General features: G+C 45.7%; 1 protein-coding gene across 2 annotated transcripts in view; it reads left to right on the top strand.

Annotated features, from left to right (window-relative positions):
- Positions 1-16,776, top strand: part of cbsa (cystathionine beta-synthase a) — a 47,747-nt gene extending 30,971 nt beyond the window's left edge. The window contains exons 14-16 of one of the 2 annotated variants that reach the window (XM_068041316.1): positions 7,928-8,036; positions 14,735-14,819; positions 16,106-16,776. In XM_068041316.1, coding sequence (XP_067897417.1) covers positions 7,928-8,036; positions 14,735-14,819; positions 16,106-16,212 — 301 coding nt within the window. In that variant the 3' untranslated portion in view covers positions 16,213-16,776. Of the gene's footprint in view, positions 1-7,927; positions 8,037-13,681; positions 13,743-14,734; positions 14,820-16,105 lie in introns of those variants that run through there. The other variant, XM_068041317.1, reaches the window with a different exon arrangement.
- The last annotated feature ends 233 nt before the right edge of the window (positions 16,777-17,009 follow it).

The raw sequence follows: 17,009 nt of genomic DNA, 5'->3' as shown, positions 1-17,009 counted from the left end.
GTCCCCATAGCATAAAAACATAATTAGGAGCAGGAGTAGGCCATTCAGCCCCTTGTGCCTGCTTCACCATTCAATACGATCATGGCTGATCTGATCGTGGCCTTAACACCACTTTCCAGCTGGTCCCCCCCCCCCCCATAACCCTTGACTCCCTTGTCAATCAAAAATTTAAGTCCGCCTTGAATATATTGAATGACCCAGCCTCCTCTGGGAAGAGAATTCCAAGGATTAACGACTGTGTCTGAGAGAAGAAATTTCTCCTCATCCCCATCTTAAAAGGGAGACCTCTGATTTTGAAACTTTGCCCCTAGTTCTAGATTCCCCCATGAGGGGAAACATCCTCTCAACATCTACCCTGTCAAGCCCCCTCAGAATCTTATGTTTCAATAAGATCACTCCTCATTCTTCTAAACTCCAATGCGTATTGGCCCAACCTGCTCAATCTTTCGTCTTAAAACAACCCCTCATCCCAGGAATCAGCTTAGTGAACCTTCTCTGAACTGCCTCCAATGCAACTATATCCCTCCAAGATGTAACGAGTGGTGTGCCACAGGGATCTGTGCTGGGGCCTCAACTTTTTACAATTGATATAAATGACTTGGATGAAGAGACTGAAGGTATGGTCGCTAGATTTGCTGATGACACAAAGATAGGTAGGAAAGTAACTTGTGAAGAGGACATAAGGAGGCTACAAAGGGATATAGATAGGTTAAGTGAGTGGGCAAAGACCTGGCAAATGGAGTATAATGTGGGAAATTGTCCATTTTGGCAGGAAGAATAAAAAAGCAGCATATTATCTAAATGGTGAGAGATTGCAGAGCACTCAGATGCAGAGGGATCTGGGTGATCTAGTGCATGACTTGCAAAAGGTTAGTATGCAGGTACAGCACGTAATTAGGAAAGCTAATTGTGGGTTTGGATGATCAGCCATGATCGTATTGAATGGTGGTGCAGGCTCAAAGGGCTGAATGGCCTACTCCTATTTTCTATGTTTCTAATAGAATGTTAACTTTTATCGTGAGGGGAATTGAATACAAAAGTAGGGAGGTTATGCTTCAGCTATACAGGGCATTGGTGAGACCACATCTGGAGTATTGTGTACAGCACTGGTCTCCTTATTTAAGGAAGGATGTAAATTTGTTGGAGACAGTACAGAGAACGTTTACTAGACTAATACCTGGAATGGGTAGGCTGTCTTACGAGGAAAGATTGGACAGACTAGGCTTGTATCTGCTGGAATTTAGAAAAGTAAGAGGTGACTTGATTGAAACATATAAGATCCTGAGGGGTCTTGACAGGGTGGATGTGGAAAGGATGTTTCCCCTTGTGGGAGAATCTAGAACTAGGGGTCACTGTTTAAAAATAAGGGGGCGCCCATTTAAGAAAGAGATGAGGAGAATGTTTTTCTCTGTGGGTTGTGAGTCTTTGGAATTCTCTTCCTCAAAAGACAGTGAAAGCAGAGTCTTTGAATATTTTTAAGGCAGAGTTAGATAGATTCTTGATAAGCAAAGGGGTGGAAGGTTATTGGGGGTAGGTGGAAATGTGGAGTTGAGGTTACATTCAGATCAGTCATGATCTTATTGAATGGTGTAGCAGGCCCGAGTGGCCTACTCCTGCTCCTAATTTGTATGTTCATATGTTTCCTAAATATAGAGACCAAAAATGTACGCAGTATTCTAGGTGTAGTCTCATCAGTGCCTTGTACAGTTGTAGCAAGTCTTCCCTACCTTTTATATTCCATCTCCTTTGCAACATTCCATTTGCCTTCCTGTACTTGCTGTACCTGCATGTTAACATTTTGTGATTCTTGTACAAGGCCACCCAGATCCCTCTGCCACAGCATTTTGCAGTCTCTCCTCATGTAAATAATATTTTGCTTTTCTATTTCCACCAAAGTGGACAACCTCACATTTTCCCACATTATACTCCATCTGCCAATTTTTTTGCCCGTTCACTTAACAGCTCCTCACAACTTGCTTTCCTACCTAGCTTTGTTTTGTCTGCAAATTTGGCTACAACACACTTGGTCCCTTCATCCATGTCATTAATGTAGATTGTAAGTAGTTAAGGCCCCAGCACTGATCCCTGCAGCACTCCACTAGTTACAGTCTGCCAACCTGAAAATGCCCCATTTATCCTGACTGTTTCTGTTCGTTAGCCAATCCTCTATCCGTGCTAATATATTACCCCCAACACCATGCGCTCTTATCTTGTGTAGTAACCTTTGTTGTGTAGATTGGGAGCAGCTGTTTGAAGGTAAATCCACATGTGATATGTGGGAGGCTTTTAAAGAGAGGTTGATTAGCGTGCAGGAGAGACATGTTCCTGTGAAAATGAGGGATAGAAATGGCAAGATTAGGGAACCATGGATGACAGGTGAAATTGTGAGACTAGCTAAGAGGAAAAAGGAAGCATACATAACGTCTAGGCGGCTGATGAAAGACGAAGCTTTGAAAGAATATCGGGAATGTAGGACCAATCTGAAACGAGGAATTAAGAGGGCTAAAAGGGGTCATGAAATATCTTTAGCAAACAGGGTTAAAGAAAATCCCAAAGCCTTTTATTCATATATAAGGAGAAAGAGGGTAACTAGAGAAAGGATTGGCCCACTAAAGGACAAAGGAGGAATGTTATGCTTGGAGTCAGAGAAAATGGGTGAGATTCTAAACGAGTACTTTGCATCGGTATTCACCGAGGAGAGGGACATGACGGATGTTGAGGTTAGGAACAGATGTTTGATTACTCTAGGTCAAGTCGGCATAAGGAGGGAGGAAGTGTTTGGTATTCTAAAGGGCATTAAGGTGGACAAGTCCCCAGGTCCGGATGGGATCTATCCCAGGTTACTGAGGGAAGCGAGAGAGGAAATAGCTGGGGCCTTAACAGATATCTTTGCAGCATCCTTAAACACGGGTGAGGTCCCGGAGGACTGGAGAATTGCTAATGTTGTCCCCTTGTTTAAGAAGGGTAGCAGGGATAATCTAGGTAATTATAGACCGGTGAGCCTGACGTCAGTGGTAGGGAAGCTGCTGGAGAAGATACTGAGGGATAGGATCTATTCCCATTTGGAAGAAAATGGGCTTATCAGTGATAGGCAACATGGTTTTGTGCAGGGAAGGTCATGTCTTACCAACTTAATAGAATTCTTTGAGGAAGTGACAAAGTTGATTGATGAGGGAAGGGCTGTCGATGTCATATACATGGACTTCAGTAAGGCGTTTGATAAGGTTCCCCATGGCAGGCTGATGCAGAAAGTGAAGGCGCATGGGGTCCGAGGTGTACTAGCTGGATGGATAAAGAACTGGCTGGGCAACAGGAGACAGAGAGTAGCAGTAGAAGGGAGTTTCTCAAAATGGAGACGTGTGACCAGTGGTGTTCCACAGGGATCCGTGCTGGGACCACTGTTGTTTGTGATATACATTAATGATTTGGAGGAAAGTATAGGTGGACTGATTAGCAAGTTTGCAGACAACACTAAAATTGGTGGAGTAGCAGATAGTGAAGGGGACTGTCAGAGAATACAGCAGAATATAGATAGATTGGAGAGTTGGGCAGAGAAATGGCAGATGGAGTTCAATCAGGGCAAATGCGAGGTGATGCATTTTGGAAGATCCAATTCAAGAGTGAACTATACAGTAAATGGAAAAGTCCTGGGGAAAATTGATGTCCAGAGAGATTTGGGTGTTCAGGTCCACTGTTCCCTGAAGGTGGCAACGCAGGTAAATAGAGTGGTCAAGAAGGCATACGGCATGCTTTCCTTCATCGGACGGGGTATTGAGTACAAGAGTTGGCAGGTCATGTTACAGTTGTATAGGACTTTGGTTCGGCCACATTTGGAATACTGCGTGCAGTTCTGGTCGCCACATTACCAAAAGGATGTGGATGCTTTGGAGAGGGTGCAGAGGAGGTTCACCAGGATGTTGCCTGGTATGGAGGGCGCTAGCTATGAGGAGAGGTTGAGTAGATTAGGATTATTTTCATTAGAAAGACGGAGGTTGAAGGGGGACCTGATTGAGGTGTACAAAATCATGAGAGGTATAGACAGGGTGGATAGCAAGAGGCTTTTTCCCAGAGTGGGGGATTCAATTACTAGAGGACACGAGTTCAAAGTGAGAGGGGAAAAGTTTAGGGGGGATATGCGTGGAAAGTTCTTTACGCAGAGGGTGGTGGGTGCCTGGAACACGTTGCCAGCGGAGGTGGTAGATGCGGGCACGATGGCGTCTTTTAAGATGTATCTAGACAGATACATGAATGGGCAGGAAGAAAAGAGATACAGACCCTTAGAAAATAGGCGACATGTTTAGATAGAGGATCTGGATCGGCGCAGGCTTGGAGGGCCGAAGGGCCTGTTCCTGTGCTGTAATTTTCTTTGTTCTTTGTTCTTTTATGTGGCACCTTATTGAATTCCTTTTGGAAATCTAAATACACTATAGGAAGGATGTGATTGCACTGGAGCGGGTGCAGAGGAGATTCACCAGGATGTTGCCTGGGCTGGAACATTTCAGCTATGAAGAGTGACTGAAAAGGCTGGGGTTGTTTTCCTTAGAGCAGAGAAGGGGGAGGGGGGGGGGACATGATTGAGGTGTACAAGTTTGAGGGGCATTGATCGATTAGATAGGAAGAAACTTTTTCCTTTAGCAGAGGGATCAAGAACCAGGGGACATAGATTTAGGGTAAGGGGCAGGAGGTTTAGTGGGGATTTGAGGAAAATGTTTTTCACCCAGAGGGTGGTTGGAATCTGGAACGCACTGCCTGAAGGGAACCCTCAACATTTAAAAAATATTTAGATGAGCACTTGAAATGCCATAGCATACAAGGCTACAGGCCAAGTGCAGGAATATGGGATTAGAATAGTTGGGTGCTGGATGGCCGGCACAGATACAATGGGCCGAAGGGCCTGTTTCTGTGCTGTATAACTATGTCTACATCTACTGGTTCCCCTTTATCCACCCTGCCTGTTACATCCTCAAAGAACTCTAATAAATTTGTCAAACACGATTTCCCTTTCATAAAACCATGTTGAATCTGCCTGATCGCAATGTAATTTTCTAAATGTCCTATTACTACTTCCCTAATAGTTTCTAGCATTTTCCCAACAACAGATGTTGGGCTAACTGGCCTATAGTTTCCTGCTTACATTTGCTGTTTTCCAATCCACTGGGTCCTTTCCAGAATCTAGGGAATTTTGGAAGAATACAACCAATGCATCCACTATCTCTGCAGCCACTTAGGAACATAGGAAATAGGAGCAGGAGTAGGCCATTCGGCCCGTCGAGCCTGCTCTGCCATTCAAACACATCATGGCTGATCATCTAACTCGATGCCATTTTCCCCGCTATCCTCATGTTCCTTGATGTCATTAGTATCCAGAAATTTATCGATTTTCTATCTTGAACATGCTCAATGATTGAGCTTTCATAGACGTCTGGGGTAGAGAATTCCAAAGATTCACCACCCTCTGAGTGAAGAAATTCCTCCTCGGCTCCGTCTTAAATGGCCTACCCCTTATTCTGAGACTATGTCCCCTGGGTCACCAGCCAGGGGAAACATCCTATCCACATCTACCCTGTCACACCCTGTAAGAATTTTATAAGTTTCAATGAGATCACCTCTCATTCTTCGAAACTCTAGAGAATACAAGCCCAGTTTCCTCAATCTCTCCTCATAAGACAATCCTGCCATCCCACTTTTCAGACCATAGGATGCAGACCATCAGGTCCAGGGGACTTGTCAGCCTTTAGTCCCAGTAGTTTTCCTTGTACTTTTTCTCGAGTGATGGTGATTGTTTTAAGTTCCTCTGTCCCTTTTGCCCTCTGATTTTTCTACTATTATTGGGATATTTTTAGTGTCTTCTACCATGAAGACAGATACAAAATACTTATTCAAAGTCTTTGCTGTTTCCTTGTTTCCCATTATTAATTCCCCAGTCTCATCCTCTAAGGAATCAGCACTCACTTTAGCTGCTCTCTTTTTATATATTTGTAAAAGCTCTTGCTGTCTGGTTTTATATTTCTTGCTCGGTTACTCTCATATTCTAATTTCTCCCTCTTTATTTTTTTTCTAGTCCTCCTCTGCTGGTTTCTGAAAGTTTCCCAATCTCTGGCTTACTGCTAATAGCCTTGCATTTTTATCTGATTGAAATATTTATCTAGTTTTCCCTTAAATGATATGCCACTGCACAGTGGCGCAGTGGTTAGCACCGCAGCCTCACCGCTCCAGTGACCCGGGTTCAGTTCTGGGTACTGCCTCTGTGGAGTCTGCAAGTTCTCCCTGTGACTGCGTGGGTTTCTACCGGTTTCTTCCCACAGCCAAAGACTTGCAGGTTGATGGGTAAATCGGCCATTGTAAATTGCCCTTCGTGTAGGTAGGTGGTAGGAGAATGGTGGGGATGTGGTAGGGAATATGGGGTTAATGTCTTTCTTTTGGGCCTCCTTATCTCGAGAGACAATGGATATGCGCCTGGAGGTGGTCAGTGGTTTGTGAAGCAGCGCCTGGAGTGGCTATAAAGGCCAATTCTGGAGTGACAGGCTCTTGCACAGGTGCTGCAGAGAATTTGTTTGTCGGGGCTGTTGCACAGTTGGCTCTCCCCTTGCGCCTCTGTCTTTTTTCCTGCCAACTACTAAGTCTCTTCGACTCGCCACAATTTAGCCCTGTCTTTATGGCTGCCCGCCAGCTCTGGCGAATGCTGGCAACTGACTCCCACGACTTGTGATCAATGTCACACGATTTCATGTCGCGTTTGCAGACGTCTTTATAACGGAGACATGGACGGCCGGTGGGTCTGATACCAGTGGCGAGCTCGCTGTACAATGTGTCTTTGGGGATCCTGCCATCTTCCATGCGGCTCACATGGCCAAGCCATCTCAAGCGCCGCTGACTCAGTAGTGTGTATAAGCTGGGGGTGTTGGCCGCTTCAAGGACTTCTGTGTTGGAGATATAGTCCTGCCACCTGATGCCAAGTATTCTCCGAAGGCAGCGAAGATGGAATGAATTGAGACGTCGCTCTTGGCTGACATACGTTGTCCAGGCCTCGCTGCCGTAGAGCAAGGTACTGAGGACACAGGCCTGATACACTCGGACTTTTGTGTTCCGTGTCAGTGCGCCATTTTCCCACACTCTCTTGGCCACACTCTCGGTTAATGTAGGATTAGTATAAATGGTTGGTTGTTGGTCGGCACAGACTCGGTGGGCCGCAGGGCCTGTTTCAGTGCTATATTACTCTAACTATCTAACTGACTCCCTGTGACAAAGCTCTGAAAACCCATTGTGTGGAGAAATTTCTCCTCTCTCTCTCTCAGCAATAATTTAAAATGAATGTTCTCTCGACACTGACTGTCCAAGTGGATGAAATTGTTTTTCCCTGTTTACACAATCAAAAATAATTATTTTGTAAACCTCTATGAAATCTGCCCTCGGCCTTCTCTGCTCCAGTGGAAACCGTCCCAGTATTTCAAATAAAAACAGAAAATGCTGGAAATACTCGGCATCTGTGGAGGAAGAAACAGTTAACTTCAGGCCTGTGATTTTTATCATTGAATCATTAGAATTATTGTGGCACAAAGGAGGCCGTCAGCCTATCGTGGCCATGCTGACTGTCTGCAAGAGTCCCACTCCCTCTCTTTTCTCTGCAGCTCAGCAAATTTATTTACTCTTCAGATAATTGTCCAGTTCTCTTCTGTAAACCGAGATTGAACCTGCCTCCACCGCACTCTCAAAGTGCATTCCCAATCCAAAAATATATTCCCTCACTTCTCCACATTAAGTTGTACCCACCCCCTGTCCATTAATCTATTCCTTGCTGAAGTCTCCAAACAGTGAGGAGCACTGTAGGATAGTGGGGGGAGGGTATTGGAGAGGTGAGGTGGAGATTCGGGTGTGTGTGGTGGCAGATGCTGTGAAATGTGAACATCTGTTCAATTTGTGTTTTCAGATGGCTGCTGGGAGTCGTATCACTGAAGCAGATGCTCAGCTCCATTCTGGCTGCAAAGGTTAAACTTAGCGATCCAGTTACTCAGGTTCTGTGCAAGCAGTTCAAAAAGGTAATGTCCCTCGCTCTGGATACAGGACTCGGGGTCTGTGTTACAACCATACAATGATGCAGCACAGATGGAGGTTATTTGACCCATTCTGTATTGCTGGCTCTTTTAAATAGGCTATCCAATTAGTCCCACTTTTTCCCCATAAAACTGCAAATTTTTCCCCTTCAGGTATTTATTGAGTTCCCTTGAGCGTTACTATTGAATCTGCTTTCATTGCCCTTTGAGGCAGTGCATTCCAGATCACAACAACTCGCTGTATAAAAACAAAAAGAAATATTTCCTTACCTCGCCTCCTCCTCTTTTGTCAATCACCTTAAATCTGTGAACTCTGGTTACCAACCTTCCTGCCACTGGAAACAGTTTCTCCTTATTTACTCTATCAAAACCTTACATGATTTTGAACGCCTTTATTAAATCTCTACTAACCTGCTCTGCTCTAAGGAGAATAATCCCAGCTTCTCCAGTCTCTCCACATAACTGAAGTCCCTCACCCTGGGACCGTTCTGGTAAATCTGCTCTGCATCCTTTCCAAGGCCATGACATTCTTGAAGAATTTGTATCTATAGATATAATGCACTGAAGAGTCACTTAGAGTCAGAGTTATACAGCATAGAAACAGGCCCTTCGGCCCACCGCGTCCATGCCGACCATAATGCCTATCTATACTAATCCCACCTGCCTGCATTAATTCCATATCCCTCTATGCCTTGCTCATTCAAGTACCTGTCCAGATGCCTCTTAAATGTCGCTACTGTTCCTGCCTCCACCAACTCCTCAGGCAGCTCATTCCAGATACCTGCTATTCTTTGTGAAAAATTTACCCCTTTGATCCCCTTTAAACCTCCTCTCTCTCTCTCAAATCTATGCCCTCTAGTTTTAGTCACCCCTACCATGGGAAACAGACTCTGGCTATCTACCCTATCTATGCCTCTCATAATTTTATATACCTCTATCATGTCCCCTCTCAGCCTCCTTCGCTCCAGGGAAAACAGACCCAGCCTATCCAATCACTCTTTGTAACTCAAGCCCTCCAAACCAGGCAACATCCTTGTGAATCTTTTCTGCACCCTCTCTAACTTAATCACATCTTTCCTGTAGTGCAGAGACCAGAACTGCACACAGTACTCCAAATGCGGCCTAACCAACGTTATGTACAACTGTAACATGATGTCCCAACTCTTGTACTCCATGCCTCGGCCGATGAAAGCAAGCATGCCATATGCCTTCTTCACCACCCTGTCTACCAGTGTTGCCACTTTCAGGGAACTATGTACTTGCACGCCAAGGTCCCTCTGCTCAACAACACTCCCCAGGGCCCTGCCATTCACTGTATATGTCCTGCCCTGGTTTAACTTCCCAAAATGCATCACTTCACACTTAGCTGCGTTAAATTCCATTTGCCAATCCCTTGCCCACTTTCCCAGTTGATCTATATCCTGTTGTAACCATAGACAACCTTCTTCACTGTCCACTATACCACCAATTTTGGTGTCATCTGCAAACTTACTAATCATGCCCCCTACATTCACATCCAAGTCATTAATATATATGACAAACAACAGAGGGCCCAGCACCGATCCCTGCGGCACACCACTGGTCACCGGCCTCCAATCTGAAAAACAACCCTCCACTACCACCCTCTGCCTCCTATCACCAAGCCAATTTTGTATCCAATTTGCCAGCTCACCCTGAATCCCATGTGTTCAAACCTTTTGGACCAGCCTACCATGCGGGACCTTGTCAAAGGCCTTGCTAAAGTCCATGTAGACAACGTCCATCGCCCTGCCCTCGTCAATCCTCTTGGTCACCTCCTTGAAAAACTCAATCAAATTCGTGAGACATGATTTCCCATGCACAAAGCCATGCTGACTATCCCTAATCAGACTATGCCTTTCCAGATGCATATAAATCCTGTCGCTCAGAATCCCTTCCAATAACTTTCCCACCACTGATGTAAGGCTCACCGGCCTGTAGTTCCCTGGCTTATCCTTACTGCCCTTCTTAAATAAAGGCACAACATTAGCTATCCTCCAGTCTTCCGGTATCTCACCCGTGGCTAACAATGATACTAAAATCTCTGCCAGGGTCCCAGCAATCTCCTCCCTTGCTTCCCATAGCATCCTAGGATACACCTGGTCAGGCCCTGGGGATTTATCCACCTTAATGCACTTCAAAACTTCCAACACCACCTCCTTTGTAATGTTGATATGCTCCAGGATATCTGTGTTCCCTCCCTTGAACTCACTAGCTTCCATGACCACCTCCACGGTAAATACAGACGAGAAATATTCATTTAAGACCTCGCCCATTTCCTGTGGCTCCACATATAGATTGCATGTGGGTTACATATCCCTTACATAGGGACCTACTCTCTCCCAAGCTACCCTTTTACTCTTAACTTATAGAATCTTTTAGGGTTCTCCTTTATTTTATCTGCCAGGGAAATCTCATGGCCCCTTTTTGCCTTCCTAATTTCCTTCTTGGGTGTAGTTCTACATCCCCTATACTCCTCGGTCTCGCTCGATCCCAGCTGCCTATACCTGACATATGCCTCCTTCTTTGTCCTGACCAGACCCTCAATATCCCTCGTCAACCAAGGTTCCCTAAACTTGCCTGCCTTGCCCTTCCATCTAACAGGAACATTCTGGCCCTGAACTCTTTCTATCTCACTTTTAAAAGCCTCCCATTTGCCAGTTGTCCCTTTCCCTGTGAACAGCCTCTCCCATTCAACTTTTGAGAGTTCCTGTCTGATGCCATCGAAATTAGCCTTCCCCCAATTTCGGACTTCAACCTGAGAACCAGTCCTATCTTTTTCCAGAACTATCTTGAAGCTGATAGAGTTATGGTCACTGGTCCCAAAGTGCTCCCCCACTGACATATCAACCACCTGCCCATCCTCATTTCCTAAGAGGAGGTCGAGTGTAGCCCCTTCTCTAGCAGGGCCATCCACATACTGCTTCAGAAAATATCCTAGACACACTTAACAAATTCTTCCCCATCTGATCCCTTAGCACTAAGGCAGTCCCAGTCAATATTAGGGAAGTTAAAATCATCTACTATTACAACCCTATAATTCCTACACCTATCTGTGATTTCCCTACCTATATGCTCCTCCACTTCCCTCTGACTATGGGGGGGCCTATAGTATAATCCCATCAAAGTGATCACCCCTTTCTTATTTCTAAGTTCTACCCATATGGCCTTGCTGGACGTTCCCCCCGGGATATCCTCTCTAAGTTCTGCCGTGATGTCCTCCCTAATCAATAGTGCAACTCCCCCTCCTCTCTTACCTCCAGCTCTATCACGCCGGAAAGATCGGTACCCCGGAACATTGAGCTGCCAGTCCTGCCCATCCCTTCACCACGTTTCTGTAATAGCTATAATATCACAATCCCATGTACCGATCCATGCTCTAAGTTCATCTGCCTTACCTGTAAGGCTTCTTGCATAAAGTAAATGCAGTTTAGCCTACCAGACCTTCCACGCTCTCTGTCCTGCCTCTGCCCGGCCTGTCTACTAGACTTGCTTGCTTTAACCTCTACATTTGCCTCAACTATCTCATTGGAGAGACTACTACTTTGGGTCCCACCCCCCTGCAAGACTAGTTTAAACCCCCCCCCCCCCCCCGGAGTAGTGCTAGCAAACCTCCCCGCAAGGATATTGGTCCCCCTCCTGTTTAGATGCAACCCGTCCTTCTTGTACAGGTCACCTCTGCACCAGAAGAGATCCCAATGATCCAAGTAGCTGAAGCCCTCCCACCTACACCAGCTCTTCAGCCACGCATTCATTTGCCTAATCCTCCTATTCCTACCCTCACTAGCACGTGGCACATGGAGTAATCCTGAGATTACAACCCTAGAGGTCCTGCTTTATAACCTTCTGCCTAACTCCCTTTATTCACTTTAGAGGACCTCATCTCTCTTCCTGCCTATGTCGTTAGTACCAATATGGACCACGACCTCTGGCTGCTCACCCTCCCCTTTCAGAATGTCCTGCAGCCTCTGAGACATCCTTAACGCTAGCACCAGGGAGGCAACATACCATCCTGGAGTCTTGTTTGCGGCCACAGAAACGCCTATCTGCACCACTTACGATAGAATCCCCTCTCACGATAGCTCTTCCAACTTTTTTCCTCCCCTGCTGTGCAGCAGAGCCCTCCGTGGTGCCATGAACTTGGCTGTTGCTGCTTTTCCCTGGGAGGTCAACAGTATCCAAAGCGGTATATCTGTTTGAGAGGGGGATGGCCACAGGGAACTCCTGCACTCCCTGCCTGCGCCTACTACTCAGCCTGGTGGTCACCCATCTCTTTTCTGCCTGTGCAGCCATTACCTGCGGTGTGATCACCTCACTAAACGTGCTATCCACGATGTTCTCAGCATCACGAATGCTCCACAGTGAATCCACTCACAGCTCCAGCTCGGTAATGTGGGTAGTCAGTAGCTGCAGATGGATACACTTCCTGCACACATGGTCATCAGGGACACTGGAAGCGTCCCTGATTTCCCACATAGCACAGGAGGAGCATATCACGGGCCTGAGCTCTCCTGTCATGACTTACCCTTAGATTAATTAGTTACTCCCTTAATTAAAAAATACTAATTATACTAGGGGGCTTGTTGTACCCACTTCAATCTAAAATTCTTTAAAAAAAAAACGTCATCTCCAGAGGTTTTATTTTCAACAAAAAAAAACTTACCCCTTATTTTTTTAAGATATTCTAGCAGCTGCTACTCACCAGCTTGCAGCTCTCCTGTGATGTCACTGTTGGCTTCCCCTTTCAAAACTCAGGCGCGCTGTCGCTGCTCTTTTTAAACACCACTGGTCTCACTCGGTCTCCTTTCCCGCTGTTGCTGCAATTTTTAAACACCGCTGGTCTCACTCAGTCTCCTTCTTTCTCACTGTCGCTGCTCTTTTTTTGTGAGACCAGGCAAGTTGAAGGAGTTGACGTTATCACAAAGACTCGCTTACTTTTCTTTTGTATTGAATTTTGCTCTTTCTTCCCCTTTTTAATAGGCTGGGAGGGGGGTTTCTGCCGGGTGCTCCGGTTTCCTCCCACATGCCAAAGACTTGCAGGTTGATAGGTAAATTGGCCATTGTAAATTGCCCCTAGTGTAGGTAGGCGGTAGGAGAATTGTGAGGATATGGGATTAATGTAGGATTAGTATAAATGGGTGGTTGATGGTCAGCACAGACTCGGTGGGCCGAAGGGCCTGTTTCAGTGCTGTATCTCTCTGACTGTCTCTATCCTTCCTAAAGTGTGGAGCCCAGAATTGAACACAGTACTCCAGCCTAACCAGTGTTTATAAAGATTTAACATAAATTCCTTGATTTTTGTACTCTATGCCGCTGTTTATAAAGTCCAGGATTCCATGTGTCTTAACAAACTTCTCAACTTGTCCTACTGCCTTCAAAGATTTGTGTACTTGGGTCTCTCTGTTCTTGCACCCTCCTTTTTAAAATTGTACCATTTTAATTTATATTGCCTCTCCTCATTTCTTCCTACTAAAATGTATCACTTCACATTTCATCTATCATGTGTCTGCCTATTTCACCAGTCTGTGTTCTCCTGAATTCTGTTACTATCCTCCTCCTTGTTTACTACATTTCAGAGTTTTGTGTCATTATGGGTGGTTCTTTGTTATTAGGTGGCAACCTTGCGAGATCCGGTGCTGGACATGCTGAACAGTCAGACAGCTCTTCCCATCGGTAGGAACGATCCGGAGAGTGGGGGTGGGAATTGTTTACCGGGAATGAGTGGTGGGGATGTGGCAGGTACAGCATGGGGTTAGATACAGAGTAAAGCTCCCTCTACACTGTCCCCATCAAACACTCCCCAGGGCAACGCGCCAAGGCTCCTTAGACAACACCTTCCAAACCCATGACCTCTACCACCTCGAAGGACAAGAGCAGCAGATGCATGGGAACACCACCTGCAAGTTCCCCTCCAAGTCGCACACCATCCTAACTTGGAACTATATCGCCATTCCTTCACTGTCGCTGGGTCAAAATCCTGGAACTACCTTCCTAACAGCACTGTGGGTGTACCTACCCCACATGGACTGCAGAGATTCAAGAAGGCAGCTCACCACCACCTACTCGAGGGCAATTAGGGATGGGCAATAAATGCTGGCCTGGTCAGCAATGCCCACGTCCCATGAATGAATAAAACAAAAGGTACAGCTTGGGGTTACATATAGAGCAAAGCTCCCTCTGCACCGTCCCAAAAAAAGGGTTAGATAGAGAGTAAAGCTCCTTCGACAAAGAAAAAAGAAGAGAAAACTGGGGGGGTGGGGGGGGAAACTGGATTAGATACAGAGTAATGCTCCCTCTACACTGTCCCCATCAAACACTCCTGGGTTTCAGATGTGGTGAGTTAGTTTGTGATGGGTTAAAGTGTGATGTGACTTTCACTCGTTTAGCCTCTGCTGATTTGGAATGGAATATGGAGATGACTGAAACTCAAGGAAGTTCAGATTATGGCCCTTTGCTTCATGGCCAGTGAGGTGTGTATGGTTACAGGAGAGTGAAAGACTTAGCAGTCCATTGAGCCTGATGTCTCTGACACACACTCACTGATCACTCAGTGGGGTTCAATGGCATCAGTTGTGGAATTCTCTGCCCTCTGATTTGGGGAGTTGTGTTTTTGGCTGTTTGATTCTCCGGATGCTCATGTTTAACTCCTTTAATTTTGTGTTTAGGTTGAGGTCAGTGATGATCTGGGGAAACTGTCCTCTATCTTGGAGACCAATACTTTTGCTCTGATAATGAATAAGCAGGACCAGTGTAAGTATTTCTTATCAAACCTCCCCACAAAATCCAGACAATGCCCAGAGTCCAAGTGATAAATATCTGTCACGTTGCTATATGAGTTGGCGGGAATCAGGATTAGATCGGATGGAATCAGGAATGAATCTTTATGAAAATTGCCCATCGTCAAGTTTCGTGGAAAATCAGAGAACCATAGAAAGTTTGAGGCACAGCAAGAGGTCACCTGGCCCATTGTGTCTGTGCCAGCCAATAAACAATCCACTCATCTAATCCCACCTCCCAGCATTTGGTCTGTAGCCCTGTAGATTATGGCACTTGAGGTGCATACCCAGACACCTTTTTGAATGAGTTGAGGGTCTCTCTGCCTTGACTCCACTTTCAGGCAGTAAGTTCCAGTGTCTCCTCATCTCTCCTCCAATTTTTCTACCAATCACTGACCCCTCTGCTAAGGGGAATAGACCCTTCACCTCCACTCGATCCAGGCTCCATTTTGTACATTTCAGGTTTAATGATTTGTCTCAACCTGGATGCAGTTTATGTCTGAAGGGCTAGAGGTGTTTTGCACTGGGGTGGGACACTCTTATGTTTAATTTTCAGTGAAGTAGTTCATTGTGGGGAAAATATCTACTTCTGTCTGTCTTCCACTCCCATTCATTTAATGATCCTGCCATTACCCTTCCGAAGCCCTGACAGTCTAACCTGATCCCCACTTAGGTGTCAGTCATTCACGGCACAGAAGAAGCCATTTGGCCCATCGGGTCCATGCCGGCTCTCCACCGAGTGATGCCGTCAGTTCCACTCTCCTATAAGTCTCTTTGTCAGGTGGCCATGCAACTTGCTCTTGAAGTCATTGATTGTCTCTGCTTCCACCACCCTTGTGACCAGCGAGTTCCAGGTCATTACCAACCGCTGCGTAAAAAAAGTTCTTCCTCACATTCCCCCTGCATCTTTTGCCCAAAGCCTTCAGTCTGTGTCCCCTAGTCCTTGTAACATTAGTTAATGGAAACAGTTTTTCCTTGTCTAACTTATCTAAGCCTGTCATAATCTTGTATATTCTAGTAAATCTCCTTTTGTTCTAAGAACAACCCCAGCTTTTCCAACCTAACCTTGTAACTAAAATCCTCCATCCCTGGAACCATTCTGGTAAATTTCCTCTGCACCCTCTCAAGGACCCTCACATCCTTCCTAAAGTGTGGTGACCAGAACTGGATGCAATACTCCAGTTGGGGCCTAATCAGAGCTTTATAAATGTGACTTATCTTTCCCATCACACCTCTGACTCTAACCTGCTTTGTTTCCAGCTCTGGCTGATCGTACTTGCCGTAAGAAGCAGACGGTAATTGGTGTTGTCACAGCAATGGATCTGCTCGGTTTCATCACTCGGAAAGAGGCCGGTAGTTTGCAGTGAGAGGGACGGCCACTGACCAGATCCGAGAGACATGGCATCATGTGGAGCAGAGAGGCTCCTCATCTCCGTTTCCTGCTCTAGGGTCTGTTGTTGTGCACCCAGATAATTGCTGTGCTTAGGGAGTCAGAGTCTGACTGTAGGTCTGCGCTGCCTCTCTGTGACTCCTGGTAGTTTTCAAAAGACTCACTCCGCTTTCGGATTCCAAAAGCTTTCTTTTTAAATGTGAGGGTTTGTGTTTTTACTGTTCTTCTTCATGTCAAATCAAGTGTACAAGACAGAATCAGGTGACTCACCCTAAGCAATCCATGCTAGTATTTATGCTCCACATAAACCTCCTCCTACCCTCATTTATCTCACATCATTAGCATAACTGTGTATTTCTGTCTTGCTTGTGTTTATTGAACTTCCTGTTCATTCCTACACTGTGAAGCTTCTGGTATATCAGCACAAACCTTTCTGTGAATTCTGTATAATCAGGCAGATTGAAACATTAACAGTAATTGCTGTAGGCTGGGTAAATCTGACATTCAAAGCTGTGATTTAATAAAGGAATATTTCAACTTCTGTGCCTGTTTTCAATCGGTCAGTCTCTGTTACTTTCTCTGTACTCTGTACTCAGTTGGGGAGGAAGTGGGGTGAGACAAAGGGATGGATACTGCATGGACTGGAAGACACAGTGAGGGAGGGATGACGTATGCCTTGGAAAGGCCATTGAGTACAAATAAAGTGCACTCTATCTCTGGTCAAATGCTCCAGGATCTAGTTTGCTTCTGAAGCTGCATGCATGAGGGTTTGGA

Source organism: Heterodontus francisci, chromosome 10 (genome assembly GCF_036365525.1).
Source record: "Heterodontus francisci isolate sHetFra1 chromosome 10, sHetFra1.hap1, whole genome shotgun sequence".
NCBI classification, from domain to species: Eukaryota; Metazoa; Chordata; class Chondrichthyes; order Heterodontiformes; family Heterodontidae; genus Heterodontus; species Heterodontus francisci.
Note: the sequence above shows the minus strand (reverse complement) of the source record. Positions and strands in the feature narration are given on the sequence as shown.